The sequence below is a fragment of the Stigmatopora nigra genome, chromosome 8 (genome assembly GCF_051989575.1).
Source record: "Stigmatopora nigra isolate UIUO_SnigA chromosome 8, RoL_Snig_1.1, whole genome shotgun sequence".
Lineage (NCBI taxonomy): Eukaryota > Metazoa > Chordata > Actinopteri > Syngnathiformes > Syngnathidae > Stigmatopora > Stigmatopora nigra.
This window is the reverse complement of record NC_135515.1, coordinates 10,732,501-10,745,605: the sequence shown is the minus strand read 5'-3', so window position 1 is coordinate 10,745,605 and position 13,105 is coordinate 10,732,501. Positions and strand designations below refer to the sequence as shown.

Below are 13,105 nucleotides of genomic sequence, written 5' to 3'. Positions count from 1 at the left end.
CCAACAAGGTTTCAAACTCAGAACTGTAAGCCCAACGTGCTAACCACTCGCCTGCCGGGCCAACCTTGTTGTTTTCATCATCATATCATGTAAATCCAATGGATTAATATTTTTATTAACATTATTTCACGAAATATTCCTATTGGTCCAGAAAAGTCAGTTTGAAAAAATGGCTCAAAAATGCATAATCATTAAATCAATCCAAATTTGTCAATGGATGTTGAAGATATTTACAGCCAACTTATATATAAAATACACAGCTCAATCATAGAGGGAAAATATTTCACAACCTTAAAGTGTGACTTGTGTGACCTGAATCCCACTTGGTTCTATTTGGTGAATAGTACCTGTGGATAACAACATTTTAAGCCAGTACTCTATCCTTCTTCCTGTCTGTTTCTTCCTTTTTGTTCACTCGTTTTCTGTTCTCTCCATTTTGCTTCGCTCGGTGGAGCCAGAGCTCGTCCTAAGTGCCCAACACAGAGGTATCTTTACTTTCTTGTTCTTCTTTTCCCTCCCAAATTGCTCTCTACATTTTCAACACTTGTTTCAGCAACCCTATCTGTTGTATGTTTCGCTGTTGTCAAAAGAGCTCTCACAATGGAAAGAAAATCATTAAGACTAAGTGTCTTATCGCCAGCGCAAAAAAACAGTAGATAAACTAAGATGAACTAATAAAGTAGTAAGGCAACAGCTTGGCAACTTTTGTCTGCCCAGCTGTAGCATTTACCACCTCATTTTCATCCTCCCTCCAAGACGGTATATCCATCTAAATCCAAATGTGCTTGCTATCTCTGTAACGCCACTTTCTTATCTCTTACTCATCTCTTCTTATCATCATGTTGTCCAACATGATCTCCACCATGTTTACAGCACCCTCTCTTTTCCAATATGTCTACTCAACTGCATTTGAACTCTTCTGTAAATTTTACTTTTATCTGTGTATTTTGTCTTTTAGTCTGGACCTTTCAGAACTTGCTAAGGCAGCCAAGAAAAAACTCCAAGCGGTGAGAATTCAAATTCATTTATTCATATCCTTACAGAGGTCGTCGGGGGTGCTGGAGTCTGTTCCATCCAACAACGGGTAGCAGGCGGGTCACAACTTTGTTGCCTGCCAATCACAGGCCACAATGAAATAGACAACCACTCACACTCAATCACACAGACACCAAGTGGGAATCAAACCAGACTGCCCGCACCAAAACAGATACTACATGAATACTATACATTTAGTATAGACCCCACCTGACTGTAAGCTTCACCGACCAAAATTCACAAAAAGCGGCAGTCCCACTTAGGTTCTCAGTCACCCCATTTCCAAAGACACAACAAATCCACTCTGTATTGCCTTCTAATCTTAAAGCAGAGGGCGTCATTTAAAATACACTTACCATAGTATCCAATGCATGTTTTTTGGGATGTGGGAGGAGAGCAAAGTACCCAGAGAAAACCCACCCATGCCCGGGGAGAACATGCCAATTCAATACAAGAAGGTCCCAATTTGGAATTGAACCCTCGATCTCATAACTGGGAGGCGTGCTCACTACTTTCCTACCAGGCCAACCAGACTCAAACTGTAATTCTGGCCAATAAGTTCACTGAGTGCTCAAACCCACCCCAATGTTTAAAAGGGTGCAAGCCTGCAATAATATGGATCAGATTAAAACTTAAAGTTTTGAAAATGCAACTGAATTTAACCAAGTTAAGAAATTTAACCTATGGAACTACCAGAGACAAAGTCATTATGATGTGCCGAGTCAACAAAAAGAAACAAAATAGTCACGTTTTAAATTGTAACAGTAAAATATGAGGCTGTTTTTCTTTTCTTTTTTTTCAATTACATTATGCAAGCATATTTAGATAATTTCACCGGAGCGGGGAATCAAACCCTCAACTCCTCACATCAGCTTTTTCTTTGTTTTCCTTGGATTTATTTTGCATTTTTGGGTCCGAGCCATGCAATTTGAAAGGTCATTTAATTTTCATCGTTGCAAAAATCCTATAATGGTCCGAAACGGCTATTTTGAAAACTGAATAATTGCATTGAATTTTCTTCTTTCTTCTGCTTTTCCCTGACAGCTTAATAATCGTCTTTTTGAGGAGCTTGCAATGGATGTCTATGATGAAGTGGATCGCAGAGAAAATGATGCTGGTGAGCCATACCCCAGTTTAAGAAAGATACCTAATTTTCTTCCCACATCAGAGCTGTCATCTTTTGACCCTTTAATCTTCTTACTAGCTGTTTCCCTTTAAACAATCCTTGTAACTGAAAGGAATTTTTTTATTTGTCGATTGAAGAACAAAAAAGACGGACTGAGTTCCGAGTATAGGAAAAAAATGTTTCATAGGGGGAGGAGAGACAAGGAGGGAGGAGGAGAGACTGAGTGGGGAATTGCCACTCAAGTCTCTCTTCTGCATTTCCTTATTTCCCTCTTGTTTAAGGGAAGTATCAGTTAAATTGCTCTTTGACAATTCCAACAAAGGTAAGTGACAAGGCCACATACACATACACGCAAATCCCACTACTCCACAACTACACTCACACACATACACACCGAGGATGAGAGCTCAGAAAAACAACTAGGTATGCTGTCCAATCTGTTTTTTTTTCTTCAGAACATAGCTCTCTATGTGTTAGGATTTGGCTCTCTATCATGCATCCAATAGTAGAGTACTTTAACCACACACATTTATTTTTGGTCTTTCACTCTTATGTCTCCAGTTTGGCTTACTACACAGAACCACAGTACTCTGGTTACGGAGCGAAGCGCCGTGCCCTTCTTACCAGTTAACCCTGAGTACTCTGCCACGCGAAACCAGGTAAAGCATTCATACCCATACTTTTATTGATGTATGACAAAAATATTGCACATGGGTAAAATGAAGGCTATCTGCGAGTTTTTTTTCTTTTAAGATTATATGAGTGTGTAACCGACAGCTGTGAAATTGGGGTGGAGCTACAACCCTTTTTCCACTTTCTCTCACTCTTATGCACATGCTGAATAAGGAAGTAATCCTTTTTTCCCCTCAGATTTTATCCCGGTCTGCATTGCTTGTTAGTGCAAAAATGAAATCTTTCACGGTCATAAATGTATACTGTCTTTTCACCTTATTTATGTCTCTGGATGAAAGAGTAATAGTTCTAGTTTTCACAGAATGGTCAAGTAAATTGTCTTATTTTCCATTTCAAGCTTTTTGCAATGATTTGTGTAAATGCGCTGAAAAGATGTAATGTGTTTGTGTCTTCCAAACATTCATTCAGTAAGACTGTATTTTTCCACAGCAGATGGTCGTTGACCACATTAATCTCACTGGCAGTGAACCATGAGTTTGAGCAGGATTTTTTTTCAGAGCTAAAGACAGCTGATGCATTCAACTGAATTTTACTCCAAACTAAGTGATGGACTTAAGAATCGTGTTTGTTCATTTGTACCATTTTCTTTCTTTATTGCTCAGGGCCGTCAGAAACTTGCACGTTTTAATGCTCGGGAGTTTGCCACGCTCATCATTGACATCCTGAGTGATGCCAAAAGGAGACAGCAGGGGAAAGGTCTTAGCAGCCCAACTGGTAAGAAAGTCTTGAGTGGTTTGAAGAAGAAAATACATACCATATTTTGTTTACATTTATTATTGAAAAATTAGTTTTAACCCATTTCTAAATAATGGTGATCAAATATGGCTACCACCCAAAAGTGTTGGCGGCAGTCTGAAACGCTTGACATTTTTTAGTGAAAGGAAATTTTCAAAATGACTCTTAGGCATTAAAAAGGTGACAATATATATTTTAGGACCAGTATTCATTGCTGTGTGCCAGTTTGTCACATTCCAAAAAAGGATGAGTGATTTTTCAAGCATGTACTCTACTTATGAATGCCTCTAGGTACGAAAGTTTCAACTTACAATTTTTTTTTATATGCAAATGAGTGACTTGACATACGAAATAGATTCAAGTTACAAAATCCCCAAAAAGTGAATGCACTTCCTTGTCGGTTATTTTATTTTTAATTCCCCTTAAGTGATTAAAAAAATGTACTACTGCAATTTTTGATATTGTGCTGTATATATTAATGTTTATATTCTCCTCACAGATCCTTTGGATTTAGGATTTGATGATGACCAGCATGACTATGATAGTGTAGCCTCTGATGAAGATACAGACAGCGAGTTAACCACTCAAAATAATAACAACACTCAACGCAACAATCGTGCAAAGGTACATGAACAAAACCCATGTGAAGAAAAAGGTTATTTGACATTTGTACAGGCAACCATCTTATCAATAGTTTCTTTCATGACTGCATGTCCCAGCATGCTAGACAGGGTGTGGCCTCTGTGAGTGCCGCCACATAGCCCCTAAGTGACATCAGCGTCACATTTAGGGTCCTGTCAGAGAGTCATTGTTCATACAGAGAAACAGGAAGGGGAAAAACTAAGTGCCACTGGCACTGCACAGAAATGCATTCCTAATGAAAAATCATAATAGTCTACTATGCCACATGAATTCATTTCTAAATCAATTTCCTTTTTTTTTGGTCTCCGTTTAATTATGCATAATACTTTAGTGCACTGCACGCTACATTTCAAATAGGACGAGTTAAAGTAAAAATGTGTTATTTGCCATAATTGCTATATATTCTTAGTTTGCTTGTTTGAAAGTATACACAATATGTATGAGCAATGTTTGATAGATATACTTGTTTTGAGTTACTTTTTGAGAGGGCTGTCGAAGTGAGTGAAGCATGTTTTAAGGACAGAGGAAGTAGAAGCGTATTTTGCATGGAGACAAAAAACTGAAACTCTTCTGTGCGTGTTCAATCAGCTGCAGCTCTGGATTTCACACAGTTGTACATTTCTTACTTCTGCATGCAGCTAAATTCAAAATGATTTTAAAATATATGTGAAAAGAATGTAGAGCTGCATTAAATTCGATATTTGTATATTTGTAGAGAAAAGGTACTGTAATAGTACTCAGTTGTAGGGCCATAGTTTTTCATGATTTCAGTTTTCCTCCACTAATAATTAAGAATTTAAGCCTCGTCATTTGTCTCAGCAGTTGTCCTGCCCAATGGCAACATGCAGCTATCTAGCTACCGATACTTAGATCGGGAAAATGTGTTTGACAGAAACGGGGGAGAAAAATATCTGCTCTGGAAATATTTGGACTGAGGATTTAATATGTATGAAGTGTACGGATCAACATCGGTTTTGTATATTATTGAATTAATTACATTTTTTTTTTGTATCTTTCTAATTTACCTTAAATTAGAGTATGGACTCGTCTGATTTGTCCGACGGGCCCATCACTCTTCAGGAGTACCTGGAGGTAAAGAAAGCCCTGGCCTCCTCAGAAGCCAAAGTGCAACAGCTGATGAAGGTCAACAACAACCTGAGTGATGAACTCAGGCGGCTTCAGAAAGAGGTAGGATGCGGTAAAGAGCTATAACTGTTCACAGAGTTTCAGAATATAAAGAATACACTAGAGGAAATTGAATAGTTCTTGTGGCTCTAGACACTGGGGTGTCCTCATGAATGGAAGGATTGATAAATAGATAGGGTCATATTAAAAAAAGATAGGACATGGTTAGTTCTGACTGGTGGGAAAGATGGCGTTGAGAAAATGTCCTGCCTAATGTTTACAGGTGAGACATTGGGAGATTCAGTGGGATTTTTATTTTTCTTTATTTATTTTTTTGATTGTGGCTAAATATTTTTATGCATAGGAAGAAAGTCAGCTCTGTGTAAAGCCTTAATTATTCTGGTGACTCTAGTATTACTAACTGGTTTAAAAATAGTGATAATAAAAATGTAACTGTTAATTAATTAGCAATTTAAACTGGAAATAATTTTTCCCTGACTAAATATATATATATATATGTACCAAAGGCGGGACTTTGACTATCTTATGACTGATATGACTGCAACATTAAATAACAAGAAAATTTACACATAATTAAAATTGATCAAAATACGCATTTAGTTTACTGAACGCTACCTAAGTTTAATACTAATATAGAATAGAAATGCAAACTAAAAGTAATATTTTTATTGGATTCATTAATAATGAATATTATCACACTCTACTGCAAAAAACAAAGCACATTTTTTTACTATCCCAACACATCCACTCAGTGGCCACCTGAACCTTATTAGCAACCATTAGTTCCAATCTGTTTTGACACAGTTCCCAATCGAATGTTTGGCTGCCTCATGAAAGCTTTGAGCTCACAGTGAAACATCCCACGAGGTGTTTATACTATCACAAGTCCCCGCTTTTTAAAATTTCATTCACAAGTTTCTACCTCCATCCAGCCCTTTACCCCAGGTATAGTTACCACATTCCTTCCCCAACATCTGTTCCTTGTCTCATCAAGTAACAAACATATCAATGTATAACTTGTCATTACCACACATTTGTCTGTCCCCACTAATGCTATCAGTCAATAGATGAAGTCCTTTGCATCCCTCGACTGTACCAGTGCCTATAAATGTTTGTCTTGACGATTCAGTTGACGCCCACCTCCTTCCCTTCAACCTCCCCATTTACCTCCTCCCACCCCCTGGTCCTCTCCTTCCTGTTATGTAGATCACACGGATGCAGACAGAGAACAGCGCGCTGCGGGGTGGCCAGCATGCTGGGGGGCCAGTGGGCCATGGGGTTGGGGGTCCTGGCGGAGGAGGAGGAACCAGCTGGCTGGCTGGTGGGATGCGAGGAGTAATTGGTGGGGGTCTGACGCCATTGGGGAAAGGATTTGATCCTACAGTGCCCTCTTCAGCCACTTCACAGTCCCATCCTCATCGGAGAGACCGTCAGGCTTTCTCCATGTATGAGCCTGGGGCTGGTCCCAACCCCACGGCCCACGGTCCCCCAACCCTGGACCCCCTGGCAGCCCGCCTGCAGCCCCTCAACACGCCCAACGTAAGTTAGAACTCTCCCTTCCTTCTGGTGGCCCTGATTGGCTCTCCTTGGCCTGATTGATGGATGGTAGTCCAACTCTTATTTCACCATTTCTCTTTGAATCATTCTCTTTCTGCAGTTCCGCTCAACATCTTTTTCGTTCACTGATTGCACCGCTGTATCAGCAAAGCAAGAAACGTGCATTTTAGTCACTTAACTGGAAATTTGCTAGTGGTGCTATCTGAGGGAGAAAGATTGAAAATTAGAAATGTCTGTTTTTTTCTGATTCCTTCTAACTCCTATGATGCTCGATTCCTCTCCTACACATATTTAAAAACACATTCCATGTATCTTTTCTCCTGGTTGAAGAGCCTGTTCTATTTAATTGCCTCTTAACAGTACAACGTCCCAAAAAAACATGTTTGCATAGACTTGCCACAACATTATGACCACTTGCCCAAGCCGTATCCATTATCTGTCTGCTCATTGTTTTATGTTCACAATTTGTTCCAAATTGTGCTTGTTGTACTTGGAGATAAAACTGGATAGCTCAACAATTAGATATTGAGCGAATATAACATTAGCTACAGCCACTCTACAACTTTTCTATGTCTTTTAAAGAAGCCTACATATATATTATCTGGTTGTGTGCATAGTAAGGTTGTAGTTGGCCAGGGTACCCGGATGTTTGGTCGACGGACACTTGGTCCCCAGACGTTTGGTCCAACAGACGTCTGGTCGAACAGACGTTTGGTCGAACAGACGTTTGGTCGACCAGACGTTTGGTCGACGGGCAGTTCTCTCTCTCATGATTATAATTTTGAGAGCGAGAGATTACCTGGTTGATCGCTTTCAACAGTAAACTCTCTCATGATTATAATTTTGAGAGCGTGCGAATCCAGCGACCAAACGTCCGTCGACCAGACGTCCGTCGACCAAACATCCGGGGACCAAGTGTCCGTCGACCAAATGTCCGGTCACGGTTGGCCAGTGCGTGTGTATGCTTATAGCCATTTAGATAGAGTATATACACTTGCACTTGAAGCCATATGGAACACAATCTGCCTATTTGTTCAGCATCAACCGATGATCGCCATATCGTCATAGTATCTCTCCGCAAAAGACTTACCTTGTTTGTCTTTCTGTCTGCCTCCTCACCTGTCTTTCTCATGCTCACTGCAGTGCAGCCATGCATCCTATGGATGTAAGCATTCTGCCTGTCATTGTTTCGTTTGCCACCCATCTATCTTGACGCTGTGCTTACCCTCTGGTTTATTATGTAATCTAGCAATGGAGTGTCGTGCAATCATAGACAGTCAGTGTCATACTTTATATAACTTTGCACCTGTTAGTTTTGTTGATATTGCCTACACATTTCCAATTGTTTGCTACTAGTTAGAAGAGAGTCACTGTTAGAGGGGCTACTGTGTTGATTGGAGTCAGCAAAACCGGCTCTTGCTGACACTTCATCTTTTTTTTCCCCTGCTTTCTCCACATCCCCACCATCAATATCAATTTTCTTCCCTTTCTACTAATATTCTACCCATTATTTTATCCATTGCTGTCATTCCATACTTCTCCTATATCCATCCCTATGCTCCCCTCTGTTCACAGGTAAGGAAGGGTAGTACGGGTGCTTTAACTTCATACGGAGGACATTTGTCTGGATCTTCTGAAATGGGCCGATATATGGTGAGTTGTTAGAATTTTTATATAAGGATACTACAAGAAGGAAAACGGAAAGCTGATAGTATAGAATAGTTCTTTATCACCCATGTTTCACTTGCCATGGGAACATAGATAAAATATAGAATACAAAAAGAGAATAAATAGTATTTTTGTGCAATTGTGTTCATAACAGGCAGTATTAAAAGTATTATAGTTAATTAACTTTATCCTTTTTCATAATGTCTGACCTGAGAGCATTTCCTTTAATTTATTTGGGAAAATCCCCTCCAAAATAGTTTTTGAATGTTTAATAAAATTTTACGTTCATGAAGGTGTCTTTAATGCAGTTAGTTCTAAGCAGCTATAAGTATGAAGTTGCTTTTATATCTTTTCATATTACTGAAATTATTAGTTTATTTAATGAATATTTGTTTTGAGCCCTTTACTAGAGTAGTATGAAACCTACTATGGAACCTAGTTTAGAGTATCCTTTCCCTGCCCATATTAAACTGGAATAGGCTGCAGGGCATTTTGTTTGCTTGTTTGGAAAAGCAGGCAATGCTATTAAGGCCTCAGGGGGCAAGTTCCCTTGTCCGAAAAGTTTGGATTTTCCTAGAAGCTGCATCTGCAATAAATCCTCATGTACAATATTGATCCCCCCCATTGACTCACTGAGTGATGCGAGACCTGCTTTCGTTGAGGTGAAAGGTAATGACACCCAGGGGGTTTGTGTGTCCCTGCCCAGATCTCCAAATCGGATAAGCACGGCAGTGGAACTGACAGCGACTACGACAACACGCAAACATACGACCCTTCGTTAAGGTCAGACTCTCTGCATGATTCACATGATTATTCAAAGACAACTAATTGTACACAGGTGATTTTTCATTGTATGAAATGTTATTTATGTTCTGTAAGACATATGAGCAGTCAAGGTAAGTACCGTATTTTCCGGACTATAAGGCGTAGTTTTTTATTATAGTTTAGCTGTGACCTGTGTGAAATTATCATTTCACGTGTTTTTTTTACACTAAAGCACAAGAGGGCGCTCTAGGCATGTGTTGAACATTTTAACATTGCTGGTGGGTGGACATGTGGCTTATGTCATAAGGGGTCGCCACGGCAAACCCGTAGAATCGCCTGTAACTTAGAAAAAACACTGAGGTGGGCTTACCAAAAGGATGGAATTACTGCCTAATGTTGCCTACCCGAAACTGCAACTCATACTCCACTGTGGCTTATGTTTTCTTCCCTTTATTTATGCATATTTTGGCTTGTGCAACTTATACACAGCTGGGACTTATAGGCCGAAAAATATGGCAGCTTGGAAAATACGAATGTTCTGAGGTGTTGAAGAGTGCATATTTTGTGTATTTTTAGCATGGGTCGCAGTAGCGAGGAGGAAGGACGCGGGGAGGTAGAGGAAGGGGGCATTGGTGAAATGTACGATCCAGATCCCACCTTGCCGTGCACGGAAGACGTCATACTCAAGACTGAGCAGGTGACAAAGAACATCCAGGAGCTTCTCAGGGCAGCTCAGGAGTTCAAACATGACAGGTGAGTTGCAATAAAAAGGATGGGGTATTTTGGATCACTGCACAATCTATTGAAATCGTAGATGATACATGTTTATCCCATGAATTCAAATTTCAAAATAACCAACGTCAGCAGTCGGATACAAAATATAAGTGAGACTTATTTTTATCTCGTTACTCTGGAAAAAGAAGGAAAAATGGACTGACCTGTTAGCGCTGAAAAATGAATGTAATAATATAATATTCTGTCAAATTATAGTAAAGCGGGATGTATGGGATTAAATCAAATTAATCTGATCTAAAGACAATTTGCACCATCTACTGGCTGTTGTGGGCTATTAATCTGTTCCACCCATTCTATTTTTTTTGAACCTTCTAACCAAGGATTTCATACCGATTCTTGAGGACCGCTTTGAGAAGCTTGCCTTAAACATTCATGGTTTTGAGTGAAAGAATCTGATCGATTTCATTGTATTCGGCCACTTAAATGTGATCATTCTCCACAGCTTTGTTCCATGTTCTGAGAAGATCCACTCTGCTGTCACTGAGATGGCCTCACTATTTCCCAAAGTAAGTAAGCCTAGACTCCCCTCATTTTGGGTACGTGATTTATTTGGACTGGGATAGTAGTAGGACTCTCCCTGCAGGACATGTGTATGTAAAGCTATGGTATGGCAGTGTTTCCCAACTGTTTGTCCATTGCAAAAATCTCAAGGCTCACCATCATCTGAAAATGTAGTAATGGAAAATATATTTACAATATATTCATTCACATCAAAGTTTTATCAATAGAAATCAAAGAAACAAAAATGTTTTTCAGAATCTAATTTTTCCACACCGGCACGACCAACATTTGGTTCACGTGTTGTAAAAATGAGTATAGTACCGATTTTATTTTTGGAATTGTATGCCTTTTCTCCCCAAATTACTTTAATCTTTGAATAAAACAAAGAGAAGTTTTATGGTAACACAGACTTAAGTGTCACCAAAATTTGATGATGATGATGACTGGAAAACTAAAGAACTTCTGGTTCATGTTAGACTAAAGATAAACAGCAAAACGATTTTAATCTTGACATTTTACGATTACAATCTTTTCTTAGTACAATGCAGATGTATTGTTTGTCATTTCATTTCATTTTAATCTTGTCAAAGTATTTTTGACTTTTTTAACTACATCAAGATGTCCCTAATGAAGCTCTGACTGTGCTAATATCTCTTTGCAGCGACCCGCCCTGGATGCAGTCCACTGTTCGCTCCGCCTGTTGGCTTCCAGTGCTTCACGTTTGCAGGTGGAGTGCCGTAAGGCTGCGCCTACGGAGCCAGGCGCCCCGCCTGTGGACTATCAACTCCTCACTCAGCAGGTCATCCAGTGCGCCTACGACATAGCTAAGGCAGCCAAACAATTGGTCACCATCACTACCCGCGAGAAGAAGCAGTGACACATGGTCAAATCCTGAGAGAAGAGTTGTCGAGGAGAATCTGGTCAATGCCAGGGAGGGTGAAGAGGAACGAGGGGCGGTCAGTGAGCAAGGGGCAAAGAGAAGTTTGGTCTACATGGGAAGGAAGGAATCAGACGGAAATGTTGAAGAGTCGATCAGTGCAGAGTGGGAATGGGATCCCCCTGTCTGAAGTTCAGGCTGCGAAATCCCAAGTGTAAGATAAATGGCTTTGAGCGCGATGCAAAAAAGGAAGCATGACGGTGCTGATGTATACAGTGAAGCGCCTCCTGACTTGTTGCCACTTTATTTATTCACCCGCCGTTGCTCAATAACCCCGCCCTCCTTCAGCGAGATCACTTGGACCAACATTAAACCCTGACATGGCCAATCTTGGCTCTCCTCTACATCTTCTCCGGTTGGCTCCTACAAATGCGTTGTTTGTGGTCCATTGAGGTATGTCTTTATATTTCTGCTTCCTTTTAAATGTGCAGATTTGAGAGGAGTCTGCAATCTCGAAGACTTACAAAAACACTTACACTGGAATAATTGTGATATATTGATTTGCTTTTCTATTTTAAATCGCTATTTTTACTGACGCTTTTTGTTGTTTGTCCATTGTCTCACTTATGATTCTCATTTAGAAGTTCAGGGAGACACTGTTCAACATTTTACTGGGATTTAATTGTAGGACTTGTGAACAGTCCTAAGCATTTTTTCAAGCAATCTTTCAAGTGATAGTCACTTAGTGGCTGAGGTGTTTGGATTGGGCGGTTAGACATAGAACCCTTTGGTCTAAGTGACAGATCCTGGATCACATCATTTTTTTTTTAATGAAACCTCAACTGTGTTTAGTGTTTGATTTGCTTTCAAACATTTTAGAAAATTGTTCCTCTTAATATTTGCCTCATTTATTCTTTCCAGTGAAATCATCTCAGAATTTACACGTATCGACTGTTGCAGTTAAACAGTCCAGAACACTGTTGCAGGATATGTTTTATTCATTTGTTGTTTGATATTGATTTAGTTTTACAATTATTTCAGCTGCCTGGTGAGTGCCATCAAATCCCTCGATTGTTTTTGTTGAGGTCTGCTGATTTGTCTCAAGAAACTAAAATGTCTATGTGAGGAGACAGTTTTGTAAACCTAGATTGGTCACCTCCCACTGACGATAAAGTTGGTTGAACCCTGTGCCAAAGAGTGTAGAATCAAACGAGCCTGTTGGTTTCTCATTCTCAAAATCACAGATCCGCATTCATTGAACCTCACCAAGTCCAATCCAGCACTTTGAGGGGATGGACCACCTTGAGCACTTGAGTTCAATTTTGAAAATGGTCATTTAACCGCTCACATCTGTCGCATGCCTCCGTAGATGAGGGCCGATTGTTTGTTATGCCCTATAAAGACTTGCAATGTATCATTGCTTGATATTGAATGCCTTTGCACACGATCATCTCCTGTTTGACTGGCTGCAACAAAATGATTCCAATCGACAAAAGCTTCTCCCCTCAATCAAGTTTTAGACTAGAGCCATATATATGAACATATATATATTTTCATGCTATATT

General features: G+C 39.7%; 1 protein-coding gene across 5 annotated transcripts in view; it reads left to right on the top strand.

Annotated features, from left to right (window-relative positions):
- git1 (G protein-coupled receptor kinase interacting ArfGAP 1) overlaps positions 1–13,105 on the top strand; it is a 53,086-nt gene that overhangs the window by 39,210 nt on the left and 771 nt on the right. For 3 of the 5 annotated variants that reach the window (XM_077722160.1, XM_077722161.1, XM_077722158.1), the window contains 13 exons: positions 459–485; positions 959–1,007; positions 2,080–2,152; positions 2,723–2,820; positions 3,457–3,568; positions 4,089–4,213; positions 5,267–5,419; positions 6,584–6,916; positions 8,510–8,587; positions 9,309–9,385; positions 9,944–10,120; positions 10,605–10,668; positions 11,325–13,105. The exon at positions 11,325–13,105 is cut by the window's right edge and continues 771 nt beyond it. In XM_077722160.1, the coding sequence (XP_077578286.1) occupies positions 459–485; positions 959–1,007; positions 2,080–2,152; positions 2,723–2,820; positions 3,457–3,568; positions 4,089–4,213; positions 5,267–5,419; positions 6,584–6,916; positions 8,510–8,587; positions 9,309–9,385; positions 9,944–10,120; positions 10,605–10,668; positions 11,325–11,540 (1,582 nt within the window). In that variant the 3' untranslated portion in view covers positions 11,541–13,105. The remainder of the gene's footprint in view (positions 1–458; positions 486–958; positions 1,008–2,079; positions 2,153–2,722; positions 2,821–3,456; positions 3,569–4,088; positions 4,214–5,266; positions 5,420–6,583; positions 6,917–8,509; positions 8,588–9,308; positions 9,386–9,943; positions 10,121–10,604; positions 10,669–11,324) is intronic. The other 2 variants (XM_077722159.1, XM_077722162.1) reach the window with 2 other exon arrangements.